A 16,307-nucleotide genomic window follows, 5' to 3' on the forward strand; every position below is an offset into this window, starting at 1 on the left:
TGGGGAAACAGGGACAGAAGTACAAGTACAACAGGACTGGGAAGTACAGAGCAGGGCAGAAAACATGCATCCCATTCATACTTTGTGGAGAACTGAATCTCTCAAATGGGGGATCCAGGTGCAAACAGATTTAGAAAAAGATTGCACTGAACCTCAGCATTTACAACAAACAGAAAACGGTATGTTCCATCACTGAGGAAAATATGAATAACATTATACAGGAAGATGGAAAAATATTCATTCTTTAATTCCATGTGGGTGCACCCAAGAAAAAGGACAACTGCCCATTTTCACTGAAATCATGAGGTCAAAGGCCTGGAATTAAGTCATGCCCCATCAATGTCTCAGAGATATCTTCCATTAACATTTTTAGACCATATTCAGAACGAGACAGAATTTTAATAGAGTAATTAAGTGACTATTTCAGTTGTTGAGCATCATCTTGGACACAAAACCCCACAATAACAGAAGTAACATTTTTTTCCTCTTATCTTCTTGCTAAGGGGTGAAAAGCATCCCAGAACTATAATTTAATTTGAAGAAATTTACAGGAGTTATACACACAAACCTTTTAACTTCCTTTCCATCAAAATAAAAAAATCCACACTCTAAGAATTTCTGGACTTGAGGTTTAAGCACACTGTGTAGTTTTTCTGCCTTTCCACCTTTAACCATTTGATGATAGTCGAAGTTAACCATTTTTATATCAGCTGAATGTTCAGATGCTTTCAAATGGCTCTGACATTGTAAAAAGAGAAGAAAAAAGTATAAATACACCAATATCTGAACATGTAGTATAAGCTAAACAAGAGGCTACAAATATTTTTCAAGCTGTTTTATTAGCTGTCTTGTTTATGACATGCCTTCTCTTAGGTAAAATGAAGCCATTTTTATCACTATTGTTCAACAAATCACTCAGAACTGATTAATATTTTGCCTGTGTTTTTTCTTTTTCTTATCTCAAAGTCATTTTTTTTCCTTACTACACTAGGGGTCAACAAGACAGTCTACAGCCTCTTCCACTGTTAAAATGCTTCGATTTGCAAAGAGCTGTTTCAGTGGAAACCCCTTTCACTAACAGTCACCATTTTAGACATACCTGCCAGCAACAGGGACTAAATAAACACTCCATAAACTACTACTGAAAAAAACAGACAAATTATTTAGGTTGCTGAGGAGGGTGGCTTGAACAAAACTTTCCCTAATATTCCCTGAAAAATCTTGACGTGCTTACACAACCTTTGTTGGCAAAGCTATGATCTGCATTGGGCATTGATATGCATCTGGGAGCACTAATGTCTCCTACCAGGATAGCTGGATACAGAAAAGATGCTAGTGAATGGCCTAAGATATCCAACCATTATAATACAAGGGGAAAAGGGAAAGGGAAATAACAGATGGCTATTGGCACGTTCTCTGGCTTCAGACAGAACTTCTCAAATTGTCAGTATTTCTGGACTACAATGTGACAGTTATTTTTAACATAACTAGTGGGAATTCATGAAAATGGCCACTTACAGTTAACATCTTCTGAACAGACATTTCTATTTAATCATGAAGCAACTTATATGTTTAAATTGATAAATTAATTTGTGATTTGTTTTAAATATTAAAGAATATATCCAGGAATTCCAAGGGAAAGATTTTTAAAAGAAACATCACAGTATTAAATACCACAAAGTATCATTTATTTATTCACCAATTTTATAGTGAAAAAAAGATTCGTTTTTTAAAATAAGCCACTAATAAGCATGAAATGTGAAAATAACTGAAAATCCCTCAACATTGTCAATGTTGCTGTTATTACTTTTCAGTAAAGTAACCAATCTGAACATAATCAAATGCTAATTGTATATAGAGCTTTTACAAATTGATTTCACATTATGTATCTTAAACAGTGCTTTTGTGCTAAATACAATTTTAACCACAAATGGTAGTTGCTCCAGAGCATAGCATACCTGTTTCATTTTTCAAAGGCTATATAAAAGCTTCATCGCAAACAGGCAAATTCCAAGGATATGCACAGTGAGAGAATTATCATACTCACCTGAAAAGCTTTGCTGAGCATGTGCTCCCCTTCTTTTGACCCAAGTAAATTTACAATAATTTGCTTGCCATATAAATTTTTAAGAGTTTGGAAATGCCTGTTAACAGAAGAAAAATTCCACACTCATCTTCTGGCATGCAGAAAATTAACATGAACACCTGCAACACTGACTGAGATGCTGCAGAAATGTAGTGGGTACTCTGAATAACTGCCGCAAGCCTTTTATTATGTCATGTTGAAACAAATCAATATAAGTCAATAATAGCATACAACCACTGACTGCTATTTAATTAGGATAATAGCACCAACTTAACATACATTTAGTTGAAACCATAAGGCTGTGAAGCTGAAGTGTCATGGCAGGAATAAAATCAAAATATAAATTTTACTTTTATACAGCAGCTGACATATAGATTATTCAGTGTAAACATGCTATAATTTTTGTTTTCAATTTAACAAAGTATTTTGCTATTTTAAATTTTCTTCAAACTTTTCAACAAAGCACTCAAAGGCACAAGCAATCCCGCAGAAGTTTGAGAAAGCTGCCCAGGCAGTTCGCTGCTTTGCTGAATCACACATTTGTATAGACAAAGCCTCCCATTTGGAATAACATATCCCATCCCTCCGATGCATCACTTATCAGAGGTTCATAGTGCATTAACAAAAATTTAAGACATTCTTTCACCTGTCAAAAGCTGGTGCATTCGCCTCAAAACCCCTTGACATTCTGACACGATGGGATCCCACCTATGACATTAAGATTACATTAAATTATTTGTCTTTACACATTTGATTAATCATTCTTCAAAGACCTCTTTTGATCCTAAATATGGCCTAAAAATTCATTTCACTTTCTAAATGAAGTCTCCAAAATTTATTCTGCTTGCTATGATGTGCATTCTTTTTATAGGCTTTTCTTAAATTCCTCTTTTTTCTAAAAAACACTTTTTTTCTTTAATATACTTAGTCATATCATCTAGTTACTTCTTGTTTTGAGTAAAAGGCATGTAAATGTTTCAGCAGTTCTGCTGCAAAATGCTTATATGTCTAGTTTAAAGACCATAGAGTCACTGAGGCATGAACCTTCCCTGTAAAAATTGTATCACAGTAGTAGTTGCATGTAGTTTCTTTCAAGAAAACTGGGATGAAATTATATTACGGTAACTCTTGATCCATACTGACTTCTTGAAAAGACTTATCCTCAAGAACAATTCAGAAGAAAACAGTCTCTTTGGGTGCCCTTAGACAACCTATTTTAAAATAGCAATTTAAATTAAACCAGAAAAACTCAGAACTTTGAGAAAACATCTAAAAAGCAATGGACATTCAAATCTTGTGCAAAATAGCATTCAGAGACTGGAGAGTAGCAGTATTGGTGAATTAAACAATAGCACCCACTTGGCCCCAAAGGATAATCTCATCCTGACAGGTAACTCTGCAGAAGAGCCTAAATGCTACTGTAAGATGTTTAAAAAGACATGAATAAGAATTATCTGTATAATTAAATCTATCTCCTGCTTACCTGCAGGCCGGGCTGTTCCCAAAATAATGGAACAGATCCTCGAATCTGTATGAAAGACGACACAGAATCATCTAAAAATATCACCTGTTAAGAAAAAAAAAAGCATAGTATTAATAGGTATTACAGAGTGTAAGGTTTTAGTTTCTTAGCCTTAGCTAAACAGAGTAAATAAAATATATTTACATATTACATATGCCACACTACAAGCTAATATATTAATTGTGTTCCCTAGACTTTTCTCTCTATCCCCTCTGAACAATTCATAAAAGAAGTTCTGGCACTCTCATGCTTCTTGCAGAACCATGATTTACAACACCTAAGAAAATACAGCAAGCTTTTCTTATTTGGGCCTGAATGACTTCTGTGCTAAGAGTAACTTGTTTTAAAAATCTTGGTAAGACCTTCCTGTAGGAACAGTTAAAATGTGTACCAATGCACAGAAAATAACAATGCAGCCTACTCAGAACACCCGCACAGATTTTGTGCATGAGAATCCAAAATACAATGGTCTATTAAGTATACAGGAAAGGAAACTTTAAATGGAATGATATGCCACAGTCATCTAGTGACATTAGCCTGCCAGGAAACTTGGACAGAGAAACTGTACAAGAGCGTTCTGACTAAACTCCTGAAATTGGATGTGCTTGTAAGCAGAGCCCTTCCTGGATAAAATCCTACTGAAGTTACCCAGGCTTTGCAAAGAGTCAGTGAGTCAACCAAAGATACCTACTCACATGAATACAGTTGCAGGAACAACATCTTGGTAACTAGGTTATCATAAGAAGTGAGCAAAGAAAGGCCAGCAAAAATGATTTAATAGCTTCTTGCATTTCTGTATAATAAGGGCAAAGATACACAATCAAATGCAGTGGAATTACAGTGGCTTTAAAAACTACCTTTCAGAGGAGCTGTGTTGAGCAACCATAGGAATGCTTTTATCTTTCCTGAACCACAAGGTACCAGGTATTTGCCAAAAAACTCTTTTTCTTGTTTCTAAGGTCTTTTACTTTACTACTAGCTCAGGCCAAAAGACATACTCACTCACCTACAGCTCAGGGGGCTAAAAGGAAGTACAGCCACCTACAACAGTTCAGTTGATGGATAACAGCTTCTTAAGCTATTGAAACTCAGACCCATGAATGGGTCTGAGTAGCCCTTACCCTAAGCTACACTAAAAACCAAGATCGTCAAATTATGTAACCTATTTAGATTCCTTATTTAGCAGCAAAGGAACTACTCCAATATCTGTTGGTTACAGACTTGACTTGGGATCTGTTGATTTAGGGCAAAACACTATCCACACACATGCTTATCTTGAGTTCATCAGCCAACCAACGTGCACTGTAGCGTAACATACCTGCTCTGTTTCAACAAAATTAGCAACGTGACCATCATCGTTTGTTCCCCGGACATTAAATCTGGTGCCAGCCCGTTCACAGCTCAGTCGTGAAATGAGACAAGCCTTTGCCTGCTTATGAGCTGCATAAATTGTCCTTATCTCCACTCCTCCACACATGAGACGTAACAACCAGTCATCACAGTTCACACCATAGTGCTTCAGATGTAAATGCAGTGACTGGTTCCTATCAGGAAAAAAAATAAAATAAAATAACTGGAAGGAAATAAAATACAGCTCAAATTGTTAAGCCAGCTACTAACTTCTTATATTTTATGCCCACTACTACAAATAAGAAAAGGAAAATATGCATGTTATAGTTTTATGATATAACTCTTATTGAAACATACTTGAAATAGCAAAGTTCACAAGAGAACAGCTTAAACGTTTGCACAACAAGAATATGGGGCGAAGCCATGAATTTTAATGACCTTGAAAAAAAGAACCCTTATAGCCTCTGCTCTTCACCCAGCAAAAAACAACACTCCAAGCTTGTTTCTATTTCTCCACTCAGCCTTGATTTGAGAAGCCAAAGATTACAGATTCTGGGAAAAGCAAGCCAGAATTCCAATTACAGGGTTACCTTTCATGATGAGTAAAGCACCATTCAATTTCACACCACCACAAAATAAAGCTAGAAAAAAAAATTCTTGCCAACATACATTGATTATTTCTGTTATACGTCACCATAACACATGACTTGCCCAGACAAGCTTCCAGGAATACATTCATAGCCAACTGATTTTAAAATTTCTGTAAATATCAATTTCAGGGTTAAGTGTTGGTACATTATATACTGCGTATACCATTCTCTAATACCAATTACTGCTCAAATGAAAGAAAGATCCACAGTTTGGATATACCTGTGCATTAAGTAGTACCAATCAACACTGTAGTAAGTAAATAAGACTAAAGTTTGGGTGTGGTGAGTTTTTTTGTTTTACCTCACTCTAGTGGGGCTTGGCTTTTGATCTTCTTTGGAAACATTCACTTGTATAAAAAGGAAGCAAAGTGTTCTGCATAGCAAAGAAAAGTAAACTCTAGTAAGACGGCTGGTTTTGTCACCGCCGAGAAAATTCTACCATAATTGCAAATAACATATTTGGTATGAAGTCTGAAGCTATTCACTTTAATTTTAGCCTTTTCATTCTAAACTTCCAATTAAAAAAAAAAAAAAAAAAAAAACCTGCAACTTATCAAACACCTCAGTTCAATCATTAATGAAAATTCAAATCCCATGAATCAAGTATGTATTCACTTTACAGAAAAGTATACAGATGCATTACAAATGGAGACACAGAAAGCAAACAATATTCTTTCCCTGGGCAATCTGAGCCTGGAACTTTTGAATAGAAAAAGCCCAGGAAAGCTTACTGAAGTGCATAAACAGAATACTTTCTGTTATTGACTTCTAGTGTTTACATTTCTAAATCTTGGAATCTGGGACATTCCATCCACCTCCTGCGAGATCCGATTCTTACTGGAAAAAAAGCCAGATAACTTAAGCAGTTTTATGACAGAGGTCAAAATCAGCCAAGCTTATTTGGACAGGGTCAACAGGCATCATCATTTCTCAAGCCTTGAAATGCTGACTTATCAACAGAGAGCCCAGTCTTCTTCCAGATGCAGAGAGACAAACAGCTAGGTTCCTATAACTCCTGTAAACCTACATCAAGGTAGATGTGTTTCTGAAGACCAGAGCTTATTTTCTGTCTTAATACACATATTTTGTTTTATATAGCAATCTGATCATATTCCTCTATCGGACCAAAATAGTGGCAAATAGTAGAGTAGCACTGGCACATATGCCAGAGCTGGTCTGGTGTCTTGTATATTGGACAGAAGAGGGGGGGAAGATGATGGAAGATGATGGAAGATTTTCACCTGTTCTAACAGCATACTGTCAAGTCTTCAGGACCCTTCCAAGGTTCATGGACATATACACCATTTTTAACAAAGGCTGAAAATATGGGAGCAGAATTTCTTACATGACAGTATGCATCACTGGCATTATTTAAGCTGCTTATTGGCAGAAATAATACAAAATAATACAAAATAATACAGCAGTATTCCTTTAACCAAGAATTTTCCGTGTGAAAATCTTACTTTATTCAAAAATATTCTGTAAATAGATAGTGAGTTCAGCAGCCAAGCAATGTGCACTGTAGCACAGTCTACCTGCTCTGTTTCAACAAAATCAGCAACATGACAATTATCTGCGTAATAAAACTTTTAAAGCCCTTTCATATGTTGGAAAACCACTTGGAAACTATATACAAACACCACACCATTTAGAATCCAAAATGTTGAAAAGATTAACATTTTCTTAAGGCTCCATTACCACACTCATTTTAAAAAATTGACGCACTCGACGAAGAATTAAGAGACACCAAAGCTGAAACACAACATCACGACAACTGTTCATATCAAAGTATAATACCACAAGCAGTGAAAATCTGTGTCTTCCAATTAAGAAACTCCAAGTGGCCATGGAAACATTGTATCATTAATAACATACTTATTGTCCTTAGAGTTAAAATAACGCTATTCTACCTCATCAACATATGTGGGACAAAGGTGTACATTTAAGACCTGATAAAGACAAGGATAAAAACTTGCCACAGATTAGTTTGTACACGCATGCATTATTCTATATAATGTCTGATAAAACGCATTATGAACTCACCAGAAAAACCTATTGTCAGTGGTGTGCTCCTGCATGCTGCGGTGAGCATTGAGACTAAGATCTAAACTGGCACCAGTTGCAGACCATGCAAAATAAAAGTTTCCCGAGTTCAAAACTTTGCGCACTTCTGAAATACGATCCTCATCTGTTGAATCAATTCGTAATGATACAAATTCAGTGGAAGTAACTCGAAAAACTTCAGAGTCTTGAATCTTTCCCACAGACATGCATCCTGTTACTAGAACCAGATAATGTAACAACGTGTCTCCTGTAAAACAAGAAAAGGCACAGGTAACAGAATGACTCTTAGTGGAGTGTGATGTTGATGTATTTATATACGCTTAAATGCACACAATCTGACCCCAGTTTGCCTGAAAAAAGTACAAAAAGAACCAACATCAAGAACTCATTCTCCAGTTCTACAAAAGAAAAGGAAACACAAACAGGAGAAACTATGCTGCACATAACAGGGATTGTGAAAACGGAAGTTATTTTTGTCCACTCCCTCATTTCTGGGAGTGCTCCAAACTTGCAAGTTACTCTACAAAGACAAAAAATAAAAAGAAAAAAAGAGCCCAGTTCCTGTTGCGAAGATCCTGTGCTGTGCAGTTTTACAGGAGCAGCACAATTTTCTTTCCCAAATGAAAAATTAAGGTTTTGCATATTTCACTCACCAAGGTTTAATCTTAATACACCCAAGAGCCCATATGCATCCATTACTTTGGAGTAGGTATTCTTGATTGTGTCTTTTTCTGCAGAAGCTAAGGAGAGAAAACATAAGATTTTTTGATGTAAAAGACCATACACTATGGCAGGGAGAATGAGTCTACTCTAAACTGAAAATCCCAGAGATTACAGAAGTAGTGCTTACATGAAACTTCTGGAAAGAAATCAAAATGTATGAGCATATGGCATTTTATAATGGAGAATAAGTATTTGATTTTATGACAAAGTATGATCACACTATGTTTTTAGGCCACAGAAAAAGGACTTGCAAAAACTCCAAGTGATATTAAAGGAGAACATTGGCATTTTTAACATCATAATCTCCTAACATAAAAAGCATCTAAAACACAGGCAAATGAGTTCCATGAGAATGCTCTCCTGCAATTAGTTAAAATTAGAGTAGTGCTAAATGCTGCTTTTTTTAATGAAAAAAATTATCCTTTTCCTCCAAGAATAAAACCGTGATGTGGCAGTATTATTTCCAGATAAGTAAACAAGATTATCACAAGTGCATTTTGACTAGTTTTAGATACATTCCAAGCAAATGAAAACTCTTGTAGGTCCACAAGATAATAGTATTTAAAAGCCACGTCTTAGATTAGGAAAACACAATTCACAGACATTTTTGGAAAAAAAAAAAAAGTTTAATGTTTTAGAAGAAATTATATCTACCATTATTCACCTGGGAGTTAATGTTAGCATACACTTTAGAACTTTACTCAGCACTCAAAAAACCAGGCCCACAAGCTTGACTGTAGAGCCAGGAGACAGAGATGCTGCAGGGCAGAAACCAGATCCCACTTGTCCTGAGCTTTTGCTCATGACTGAGACTGCACCTGAAGCGCAAAGACTGACAATTCCAGCTGTGCCACTGGATCCACAGGGATTGAGATTTCTGGGTCACCAAGGATCAACACCTTCTCCCTACTCAGAAATGATCTGCTAATTAATTTTCACTTTGACAATTAAAAAAATCAGAATTTGACATAAAGAAAAGTGTAAATCAAAACGCCTACTGCCCTGGCATTTTGCTGTGCTCTCTCATACATTAGCTATATTTTCTTTAGAACTGCTGTTGTGAATCTTTCTAACGAGTATTCCCTAAGCTTAGCATAGCCCTGCCTGTGCACAAGCCTACCCCCTTCTGTTCAAATGTCCGCCAGCTCTATTATTAAAGTGGATCAGAAACTCCAATATAGATGAAACAATTATTTAACCTCAGCCTGAAATCTGAGCTCATTCAATGTTTTGCTAAGTGCATTTTAAAAAAGCTTCTTTAACTACTTGCACTGATATGCTGTATTCCTGTAATCCAGATGCTAAAGATAAGAGAGTTATAGCAGCATGATTATTTCCAAAGTCCTCACCCATCATGTGTGTTAAGACTCACAGCCAATCTAAACACATTGTTTACAGACAGCACTTTTGTCAGCATCACCAAACCATGTTTTCTTAACCAGATCACAACCAGGCTGGAAAGAACAACTTCTAAACTTCAAAACCTGGTTCTTTCAACCCATTTTTTCAGCAAGCATTTAATGATGTCAACATACTCTTCTAAACTCAACTTTCGGTAACCAGAGAACTGCCACGTTCCTCTTTCACATTTCAAATTATTAATGAAAGGTGAGGTTTAGTTTCAAACTTTTTGCAGGATTTTTCTTAAAGGTGCCTGCCAGCATTTAATGACATTTCAGAACAATGGCTTTTCTGTCTTCTATGGATTTATTCTCTTTTTCCATTGCATAGATCACCTGTTATCCTTGCTAAGCCTTAATAAGTAAATGCCCGAAGTAAATTAAGTGACATGGGCTTTGCAAATTCAGATCAACAAAAAAGGCCACAGCTAATAAAGCAGCAAAGGGTTGCAAAAACAAGCAAAAAAAAAAAAGGAAATAGAAAAACTTACTGTGGCTAGTCAATTATTATTTTCTCAACAAAGCACTCAAGCACCAACTAAAGGCATTTCACGCCAAGTTTTTCAGTTACATTAGATCTAATACAGTGTGAACTCTGAGCAAAGCTTTTCCACAGTGAGCATGTATTACTATCTCACACTGCCTGCACCTTTCCCATTTTTTCTTTTTTCAAGGCCAAAATTCAGATGGGAAAACGGCAAACATCACACACCTCAGAAGGTTCACTTCATCCATCCTGCCCTGGCCCATCCTCACCTATCCCCAGGTTTCAGCCACTGCCTCCGCAGAACCCGAGTCTAGGCACAAGGTACATTTAACAGGCCCCACAGCAGGCAGCCGGGACGCAGAAGAGCTTACCTGCAACACGCTCCTACTACCCTCCCATAAGGCACATCATGCCTACTACGAGTTACAACTTTATAACATAAATTCGTAAGGCAGATTCCCCTTCATTGAGAGCATCCGTTTGAACCTCTAGCCATCAGCGTTCACGAAACCTGAAAGAATTATGATATTTGGTGATGACTGATATTAGCCAATACAGAGGGATGAAAAATGGTTATCACATAAACCTCCTTTTCCTTAAGAAACCAAGCTAAAAAGAAAGCAGTCACAAAAGTAGCACTGATAGCAGAAAAGGGAGCAACTCCACAGTAGCGCGCTGCTGCCCCTTCCCTACCGCAGCAGCACCAACCCACGCTACGCAGGGATGTTTTGGATGGTTGACTGCAGCAGTGCTCAGGCTACTTTTGGGGTAATGCAAAATAAGGGACTTCCCACCATCAGGAGTGCTACGATACTTAGGAAAGGCACTTGAGTTTTCTGAAAAGCAAGATGAAATCAGGAACAAGACAGCTACACCACGCTCCTTTCCATTTTTTTCCATTTGAACTGTTGGGACAACATGGGGACCAGCATCTCCCTGGGGGACAGGGCACTGGTAGCCATGGGGGGTCCCCCAGGGAGGCAGGGCAGGTTGGGGGCAGCCCCAGCCCAGGACATCAGGCACCTCCGTGGGGATGGGCTGAGGCCAGGCCAGGATGCCAGTCTGTAGGCAAGAGTCAGGCCTGGTGAGGATAACCGGGGCAAGACACAGGCCCAGGATGGCCAGGCAGGCCATGGGGACAGGGACAGGCCAAGGCTGGGCTAGGACATCAGCCCGGCTCAGCAGGGCCCATGTCCAGGCTGGGCAGGGCTGTGGAGAGCTGGAGACCAGCACTTTGCTGCAGCATTGCTGGAGCAGGGACTGACAGCCCTGAGGGGACTGAAATGGGATCCTGGGCTGTGGGCAGGGTGGGGGAAGCCCCCGGGGGGGCTGGGCAGGGACGGTCAGGGCTGGTGGCGTCCTCAGGGGCCCTGACATGAACAAGCAGTAATGTTATGAAAACATGCAAATGGTTGTACAACTGGTTTAGACCAAAAGTCCACTTAGCCTCCAAACATTTACAAGAATCTCCTGAACCAGCACCTCCACCAGTGCTAGCCACAAGGATGCCTTTCATTTATGGATGCTAAAAGAAAAAAGCCCAAACACCTAGGCCAGAATGTAATCTATTACTGACTGCCACTGCACATGGCATTTCCCATTTCCGAAGATACCAAAATTAAATCTGGTACGGAGTGATATGAAAACCTGCAAACAGTGTGAATGACAACGTAAGTGCTCTGGAACTATCCAGATTCTCCCCATAAGTATCATATTTAACTCTTCCTTCTTCACCAAAGCAGTAAGCTTCATGAAGATCTATGCGCTCTCATAGAATCATTAAGGTTGGAAGAGACCTCCAAGATCATCGAGTCCAACCGTCAACCCAACACCACCATGCCCACTAAACCATGTCCCTAAGTGCCTCATCTAAACGTCTTTTAAATACCTCCAGGGATGGGGACTCAACCACTTCCCTGGGCAGCCTGTTCCAATGTTTAACCACTCTTTCAGTAAATAAATTTTTCCTCACGTCCAATCTAAACCTCCCCTGGCACAACTTGAGGCCATTTCCTCTCGTCCTATCGCTAGTTACTTGGGAGAAGAGACCAACACCCACCTCGCTACAGCCTCCTTTCAGGTAGTTGTAGAGAGCGATGAGGTCTCCCCTCAGCCTCCTTTTCTCCAGGCTAAACAACCCCAGCCCCCTCAGCCGCTCCTCATAAGACTTGTTCTCCAGACCCCTCACCAGCCTCGTTGCCCTTCTCTGGACACACTCCAACATCTCAACATCCTTCTTGTAGTGAGGGGCCCAAAACTGAACACAGTATTCGAGGTGCGGCCGCACCAGTGCTGAGTACAGGGGCACTATCACTTCCCTGCTCCTGCTGGCCACACTATTTCTGATACAGGCCAGGATGCCGTTGGCCTTCTTAGCCGCCTGGGCACACTGCCGGCTCATGTTCAGCCGGCTGTCGACCAACACCCCCAGGTCCTTTTCCGCCGGCCAGGCTGCCATTGGCCTTCTTAGCCGCCTGGGCACACTGCCGGCTCATGTTCAGCCGGCTGTCGACCAGCACCCCCAGGTCCTTTTCCGCCAGGCAGCTTTCCAGCCACTCTTCCCCAAGCCTGTAGCGCTGCATGGGGTTGTTGTGGCCCAAGTGCAGGACCCGGCACTCTCACTTCATTCAGCATGCAAAATCATCGGGTACAGCTGGATACGCAAGAGTCACTGAAGTTACAAAAATACATGGCTAAGACCCCATCACTATAATATATTATATTCAGTGTATGCAAAGCCAACTTTCAGTTTCCTCTATGAATAGCTGAAATTACCAACTGGGTGAACTGCAGCTTAGAAGTTAAACCGCAGGAAGGCTAAGGTAATCCTGAGAGAAGGAGAGAGCATTTCCAAGAGCATTTCCTCATTTCCTCTGTAACATTCTTAATGAATGAGAACATCTCTTCCCAGAATGGTAGGTTGGCCTGCAGCCATGAGAACCCTTTTGACTTTGATTTATGAGCTCCATGTCCTGAAAAAAATGCAGCTAATATAAATATGCACTCAGAAAAACAAAGTCCTACAAATTAATGAACCTACTTCTCCTCGAGAAACTGACTTTTCTATTTATTCATCTTTTAATAGCTCCAAGTAAGCACACACAATTAAGGCGCTCTGAAAAAAATATAAAAAGCTGTCACTCACTAAGAAGAACAAATTAAGACATGCAACTTCTAAAGACAGAAACTACCAGCTGGAATGACAACTTTCATCTGTAACACTGGACTTAACAGATTTTAAATTATACTGTAGAGGAGTACTAAACAGTAGACAATGCAAGCATACATATATCTGTGTATAAAGATGGACACAAAACATGACGAGGCAGTATTTCTTCTATTACTTTGTGTCAGTCCAGATGTTAAGCAGAAAGGAAATGAAAAGCAGCTTCTGCTTAACCCACTGCATTAATTAGATTCAAGTTGATTAATTTCTAAAACAGAAATAATGACTCGCTATTTAGCAGTACAAAAAAAAAAACCCAAAACCACAACACTTTTAATGTGGTTTTCAGGTCAAGTTGTAATGCATTCTTGTAAAAAGCCAGCAAGCCTCATTTGCAGTATCAAGAGAAAAAGAATAAAATAATTTTAAGTCAATCTTTATTAACAATTAATAGGTCATAGTATTTTTAAATGTTAACATCTCATTTGTTCCAAGTTAAATCACAAGTGTGCATCTGTAATAATCACACCTTATCAATCACTGACTCATTTAAGAAAGGTGACTGATTAAATTATTTTAACGGGATTATGTCAGCCCTCTTACTGTTACGCAAATGGAATCCTATTAAAAATCCTGTCTTTAGGACAACTTGGTTCAACATGTATTCTACTTAATTCCAGATTAGAAATTAGGTTTGCAATTTTAACAATTATAAAGCTAAGATCATGTTAAAAGTTATCATTTATGCTTTCCACAACTACTTTCTCTTCCTGGTGGGTTCACAAGGTGCTATGACAACACATTTTAAGTTAGTGGCTACAATTCCCAGCTAGAACATGGGACGCTGAGCTGGGAACAAAGACACACTCCTGAAATTATGTGCAGTTCCTTCAGAAACAAGACTTCTCATTTAAGCTAGATGAGAAAAAGCTCATGCTACTGTCACTTTAAAAAGTTTTAAATCTGAAAAATTTATGAACTATTCTCACACAGTTTGGTTTTGAGCTTTTAAGATTGAGGTTTTCAGGCTTTTTGTCAAATTAGGACAGTTAAACTTTCAGTATTTAAATTAAAACTAACACTTCAATATTACCACATAGACATTAAAATCAGAGTGGAGACACCACTTTGATTTATAAATCAACCAGCTGAAGAACCATTTTATTACTTTTGATACTTTGCTGACATGAATAGATGCACAGAAAACTGGATGACAGCCGATATTTAAGTCTGCCATAATTCATATGATATTTGCTTTGAATTAATAGGATGATTTTTTTTCCACTCTGTGTGCTATTTCAAGTTATGAAGTGCCATCATTCACTTCACAAAGACATTTATATGGTACCATAATCAACATGTATCTTAAGACTATGGGGAGGAACCCCCAAATAACAAAGCACCTCTACCCAGCAATGAAGAAAACCCCAGACATCTCTAGATGTTAGCAATTATATTTAAATACTACACACCAGAAAAAAAAAAACCCACCACTGTTTGGAACAACAACAAAAAAGTAATTGTAACAGATGAGCAAATAAAAGGCTTGGTTGCTTTAACACTATTTTTCAGTACTATGCAAATTTACTTCACAAAATGTATCGTTTCGACTAACACCACTGATGAGGGGGAAAAAAACAAAACTGAGAAGTAAAAGTGTGAAAACAAAGCTGACCTACCTAACAGCCTACAAGCACCTCCTTTCCATCAGATTTGGGCTTTCTGACCCAGTTACATGTTCTCCATTGAAAACAAAACTTTATAGCACCAATAATCTACAAAGATTTTCTTCTAATACTGAATGCTTTGATTAAAATACAGTTATTTTACATGAAAGCCAACTGTTGCAATTTTTGCCTGTGTAAGTCAATTCACAAAATTACAAAATTTTCAATTTAAATACATGCTAGCATGCAAAAAAGCTACCAAATTATCTGAAATGCAGAAATGCTAATTAGTTTTTCTAAATTATGTCTGAGTAACTCCAGAAGCATGCAAACTAGGCTTCTTAACGGACATTTAATTAGCAAGAGCTATCACTCACTGGATGTCCAGTAGGGCAAAACCAAGACTTTTACTATCTTGTGTGCTACCATAGAAATGAAAATTCACTGAATTGAAAAGGGAACATTCATAAAGAGAATTATTTGTTGCCATTGAAATCCCTTGTTAAAATCACGCAAAGGGCTGTGGTACACATACAGAATAGTCTTCACTATTGCTGTAAAGCTAGTCTAAGAAGAAAAAAAGCCTTCAGACTCTGTTGTAAGTAACTTCTTTTTAGTATTTCCAGAACTGCGGACCAAATTCTTGCAGATCCATTATGCCATTCAAAGAGGTCATAGTCCTCCCAGGCAAGAGTTACTGCCTCCACCGACCTCCTGGGAAGATTCTTACTGTACTTCTTGTACTTTTCAAAGTGTGCTAAGCTAGCGTACGCGGTCTTTGTTAAACCACGTGATTTTGTTGGAAATGCCTGGAAAGCAATGAGTGGAACATCTTCCCAGTAGATTTGAAAGGACAGTGAATTCGGGCAGAATCCTAGGAAAGGCACCTGATGACAGGAGAACAGGTTACAGCCTCCTCCACCAGCACGGCTGCCCTTGGCATCCACTGTAGCTGTTGCTTCCCTGCAGCTTCTTAAGTGTTTTAAGATACCGTTTAATGGGAAGGCGTAGTCCGGAACATGACACTTAGTCAAAACAGTAATAAAGACAGGAAGGTGAAATTGCTGTTTGCCTTTGCATCCTAGTCCCTTCACATTGGTCCCTTCAAATTGGCTTCAGATGAATATAATATTACATCAAAATACACTCAAAAATTGTTTCTACCACAGCCTGTATTTGACCCGTCCTCTCT

At 38.5% G+C, this 16,307-nt stretch overlaps 1 protein-coding gene across 1 annotated transcript in view; it reads right to left on the reverse strand.

The window, feature by feature from the left end:
* SYNJ1 (synaptojanin 1) overlaps positions 1-16,307 on the reverse strand; it is a 68,084-nt gene that overhangs the window by 46,395 nt on the left and 5,382 nt on the right. Inside the window, exons 3-9 of the mRNA XM_009327940.1 lie at positions 8,326-8,412; positions 7,652-7,919; positions 4,927-5,152; positions 3,570-3,653; positions 2,733-2,794; positions 2,048-2,144; positions 569-738 (exon numbers count right to left, since the gene is read on the reverse strand). Coding sequence (XP_009326215.1) covers positions 569-738; positions 2,048-2,144; positions 2,733-2,794; positions 3,570-3,653; positions 4,927-5,152; positions 7,652-7,919; positions 8,326-8,412 — 994 coding nt within the window. The remainder of the gene's footprint in view (positions 1-568; positions 739-2,047; positions 2,145-2,732; positions 2,795-3,569; positions 3,654-4,926; positions 5,153-7,651; positions 7,920-8,325; positions 8,413-16,307) is intronic.

This window comes from Pygoscelis adeliae, unplaced genomic scaffold (assembly GCF_000699105.1).
Source record: "Pygoscelis adeliae isolate BGI_AS28 unplaced genomic scaffold, ASM69910v1 Scaffold154, whole genome shotgun sequence".
NCBI classification, from domain to species: domain Eukaryota; kingdom Metazoa; phylum Chordata; class Aves; order Sphenisciformes; family Spheniscidae; genus Pygoscelis; species Pygoscelis adeliae.